Source organism: Alosa sapidissima, chromosome 15, assembly GCF_018492685.1.
Source record: "Alosa sapidissima isolate fAloSap1 chromosome 15, fAloSap1.pri, whole genome shotgun sequence".
NCBI classification, from domain to species: Eukaryota; Metazoa; Chordata; class Actinopteri; order Clupeiformes; family Clupeidae; genus Alosa; species Alosa sapidissima.
The window spans coordinates 25,298,760-25,303,759 of record NC_055971.1 but is presented as its reverse complement, the minus strand read 5'-3'; the positions used below and the strand labels follow the sequence as shown (position 1 = coordinate 25,303,759).

The 5,000-nt window shown below is 43.4% G+C and overlaps 1 protein-coding gene across 1 annotated transcript in view; it reads left to right on the top strand.

Moving 5' to 3' along the window:
• Positions 1 to 5,000, top strand: part of dock10 (dedicator of cytokinesis 10) — a 95,807-nt gene that overhangs the window by 22,039 nt on the left and 68,768 nt on the right. The window contains 1 exon segment of the mRNA XM_042064176.1: positions 3,139 to 3,228. Within this exon segment, the coding sequence (XP_041920110.1) occupies positions 3,139 to 3,228 (90 nt within the window).

Below are 5,000 nucleotides of genomic sequence, written 5' to 3'. Positions count from 1 at the left end.
TTTGTTGTCGGCATGTTTTGTGACAGAAACATCGTTTAGCAAGAGCTGTTGTCAGTGTGGGCTGTGTGGCATCATTTAATGAAGTCTGACGAGTAGAAATTGTGCTGTATATGAAGCAGTGGACTACAGTAATTGTGGCCATCTGTCATAGATGTTTGTTGGGTAAGGCTGCTTGCAAAGGACACTGATGGTTGTGCAAATATGTATCCTAAACACAAAACCACACACATTTACACAGACTCCCACAGACATGTCTCTCTCTCTCTCTCTCTCTCTCTCTCTCTCTCTCTCTCTCTCTCTCTCTCTCTCTCTCTCTCTCAAATTCAAATTCAAAGTTGCTTTATTAGCATGACTGTATGGGAACAGTGTTGCCAAAGCTGTTGTTACATACAACATAACATACAAGAACATAAGACCATAGGACAAAAAACAAAAACAGAAAATACATAAGAAGAGGTGGGTACATCAGTGTGGGGTGGACATGAAAGATCTCAAATTAACAGCAGTAAAGAACAAGAGTAATACTGCAATAGTGTGATGTGAAGTGTGTGTGTGTGTGTGTGTGTGTGTGTGTGTGTGTGTGTGTGTGTGTGTGCATATGTCTCTCTCTCTCTCTCTCTCTCTATCTCTTTCTCTCTTTCTCTCCATCTAAGCTGTTGGGATTTGTTTAACCTGTGCTCATTAGCTAGTTAATTTGCAAGCTAATGCGTTTCGACAGACCACTAGTTCAAATGCTGCTCTTTTAATTAGACCATTATAAAGCCCGGTCTTATCATGTTAAAATGCACGCGCCAACTCTGAGGAGAGAGGAAAAAAAAAAGATGAAGGGAGAGAATGAGAAAAGTAAAAGAGAGAAAGAAAAAAGGAGAGAAGCAGTGAAAAGATGTAGAAAGGGAAAGAGGATGAGAGAAACTGGCCAAAAGGGGTTGAGGGAGAGAGAGAAAGAGAGAGAGAGAGAGAGAGAGAGAGAGAGAGAGAGAGAGAGAGAGAGAGAGAGAGAGAGAGAGAGAGAGAAGATGTTGAGTATATCCTGCCCTGGGAGGTTTGGTTGTGCTGCAGTGGTCATTCTAATTCTAATCATTGTAATTGAAGCAGCCTATACCACAACCAGTATTTTGCTAATGCACCACCATCATTCATCTCTTATGATTGGTTACGTAATTTACCTCTGCTTCATGGCTCTTTTGTGATTGGCTGCTTCATTCAGCTCTCTTTGTTGGCTGCAGGTCTGAATAGTGTGTTACTCACTCCCTCACCAAAATTACACCAAATGTGTGTGTCAATTATATACAAAGTCAACAACTGAAACCCAAGAGGTGTGTTGAGGGGTTTTGGTGTCCGCCACAGTAAGAATATTGTTGTCTACTTAGAACTTTAATGCAATAGTTTTTATTCACCTTTATCGATCAGAGGTAGGCTACAATTACTCTGCATACTCTTTAAATACATTGGTGCAGATTACCATGAGCTTCCTGTACTGAAAACATAATATGCCAGCTTGTTACCAGTTCACGTTAAACCTGCTAAAATAGACCAAAAAACGGCAGAGCACCAAAGTTCGTCAGTCAGACCGCTGACTCTTGGTACACTTTCTACACCAGTCACATGGCTCTCAGTGTCCATCACAGAGGTCAGCGTTAGCTGATTAGCCACTGGACATGGATAAGTGCGAACTCACATAAGTGATGCAACCATCCCTGACAGTAGCTCAAGACAGGATCTGCTGGGTGAAGTACGACTTGCAGATTTTTCTGCTTACAGGTCCTGTTGCAGAAATGCCTGCAGGTCCTTTGCTGTGCACTGCTGATATCTGCACACCCGATCTATTCTAGCAAACTTACCCCAAACACAGACACAGCGCACAGCACACAGCACACAGTATGTCAAAGGAGCCTTAGCTACGTTAGCGATCTCACCCCAAACACAGACACAGCATTACTGTGTCAGAGGACCATTAGCCAAGTTACACAGAGCAGCACATGGTGTGCACTCAGACACAGACACGCTCAGACGCAGCAGCATTTGAAGAGTTTAGATGCTAAACCCTCTAAATCCCACTGACCACTTTTCTTTTAAATGAGCATTTGTAGGTTTTTGCCTACAAAATCGATATTTCAGACCAGGAAGAGAGTGGTAGTTAGTGGGTTTTGAAGCGGAATTATTTGATTATTATGCTATGTGTGGAGAGCATTCACTCACCATCATTATCTCATTATTGACGGAGGTGCCATTTAGAGGCTTTTGCATCTGAACTCTTCATTTTTTTTTCTGTGTATGATCTTAAAATATGAACATGAGTATCTAGTAGAGAGCTCATTTCTCATTGGATGGTCAGCGGAGAGAACTCATCACTCATTGGTTGACCAGTGCAGAGAGTTCATTTCTCATTGGATGACCCATGTAGAAAGCTCATATCTCATTGGTCATCTTTAGTGTAGTACCAAGGACACAAGCTTGCATGGCTCAGCAGGGTGGTCCTGGGGAGAATGGGTCCAGATCAGGAGGATGGTGTCGTGAAGGAATTATGCAAAAAACAAAACAAAAAAAACATTATCATCATGATACAGCAACACAGATGCAATCTCCATTTCTCTATGACTTCATCCATTATATTGTCATTCGTTTGTTAGTATCAAGATGAGTCTGTCGCAACCTCACTCTCTTCACTGCGGTTCAATATACTTTGGTTTGGGTCCAACCAAAGCACTAGAGTTAGGCACTTAGCATGCCGTGCCTGGTGTAATGCAAGATCACTCTAAAGTTACGCTCTCTCTCTCTCTCTCTCTCTCTCTCTCTCTCTCTCTCTCTCTCTCTCTCTCTCTCTCTCTCTCTTCCAGGTCTCTATCTCTCTCTCTCTCTGTCTTGGTGGGCCGATTGGCTGTGTCTATGGTGGATTCTCTACTGTGTTGTGTCTTTTAAGGGTCTTATAAACACCTCTCTCTCTCTCTTCCAGGTCTCTCTCTCTCTCTCTCTCTCTCTCTCTCTCTCTCTCTCTCTCTCTCTCTCTCTCTTTCTCTTCCAGGTCTCTATCTCTCTCTCTCTCTGTCTTGGTGGGCCGATTGGCTATGTCTATGGTGGATTCTCTACTGTGTTGTGTCTTGTAAGGGTCTCATAAACACCTCTCTCTCTCTCTTCCAGGTCTCCACTCTTCCCCTGGAGACGCGGACGCTGCAGTCCACTGTCCCAGCTGAGGCAGAGGAACAGGCCAAATGTCTGCTGGTCAGACAGGTAAGTCCTACCATGCTCTCAAAGTGACCAGATAGCCACCAATATGTTACCTGTGTGATTATATTCGAATTTGATGAAAGTTCTGATTATCACGACAACTACATGTATGCTCATTTTCCGAGACAACAAAATGTAAATGCAATCTAAAGAAAAATATATCCATTGCAGTACTAAGATATTTCTCCCACTCAGTACGGCGCTGGGTCAGGTCTGTAAAGGATATTCGTCTCTGTGTCTGTCAGTCGTGCTGGCATGCATATCAAAGCGTATAATTATAATAAGTGCATATTAGAACGGAAGGGCTCTGGCTAAAAAGAGGGCAGTGAGTTCTAAGTCATTATTTTTTAGCTTGTTGTAAGTCCTGCCAGGACAGCAGACAGCAGATTTAACAGGTAAAGCAGATGTAGTGTGTGTGCAGATCCTGAGAGAGAGAGAGAGAGAGAGAGCTGCATTAGCTACACTAGGCGGATTTTCATTAACCCAGAAAATGCGGCAATCTAAAATGCGCAAAATGATAAATAAGTAATGGCTGTATATTGCGTATGAACAAAAGAGTTTATGCGCTTGCAGGAGGTGCTTTGTCAGAGACATGCTGATATAGCACTATAGCACTATTCCACAAAAGTGGAATAGAAACTTTATAAATAGACATTTTGGTGAGTTACGTGACACTATACATACATGTTACATGTGGTCTGATGAGGTGACAGAAATATTTTTAAAATTGGTTTGAGGTGAAGACATTGGTGCAAGTCTACACCAAGTGATACAATTCAAACATTCATGATAATAATTGTGGACAATGCCCACCCAGAATAGTGATGCTTTGTTGCTGCCAAAAGGGTTGAAGTTTTTTACCTCCCCTCCGATTCTGTCAACTTCAATTTATAATTACCACAGCAGATGCAATTTGGTGGATGCAATTGAATTTAAACAATGGCTATCGCGAGAATATAAAAGCCCTATTTAATCGCATGGTATCCCTCAATGGAAACACTGACCATTCACAATTGTGTTCTTTCAACTTGTTGAAAATATCAGTTAAGTTGCAGCGTAAAGCTGTAATGGAAACCAAGCTACGAAACCAGGCTACGGTTCAGGTCTTAGCCACAAAGGCATGAAGACACGGGTTGTGTGTGTGTGTGTGTGTGTGTGTGTGTGTGTGTGTGTGTGTGTGTGTGTGTGTGTGTGTGTGTGTACACTTCTGACACCCCAGACACTATTTATCGGAAAACTACACAGATGCTCTCTCTGTTTGTATGACCTGTCCTTGTGTTTTGTTGTGTGTGTGTTTGTATTTGTATGTGTGTGTGTGGTTGCATGTTTGTATGTGTGTGTTTGGTGTGGTGTGGTGTTTGGGAACATTCTTGGGTTCTGTGTGTGTGAGTGTAGCCATTTGTTTGTGTATGAGAAAGAGAGAGGGAAAATTTGTGTGTGTGTATGTGTGTGTTTAGATGTATGTGTGTGCTTGTTCTTGTGTTGTGTTGTGTGTGTGTGTGTGTGTGTGTGTGTGTGTGTGTGTGTGTGTGTGTGTGTGTGTGTGTGTGTGTGAGCCCAATGCCATGGTAGCTGGCTGTTCCGGCCTGGCTCCACTGGCTCTGCTTAATCCAGCCAAACCCATCGGCTTCCTTGTGGCTTGACCCAGTTTGGTGGCGGGCCGAGCTGGACCTAGTTCTGTGGCGCTGTGTGGTCCTCCACACCCTCCCACCCGCCCTCTGGGGTTCTGATCCGTTTCTGCCCCGGGCCAGAAGTGGCCCAGATCCTCCTGAGCG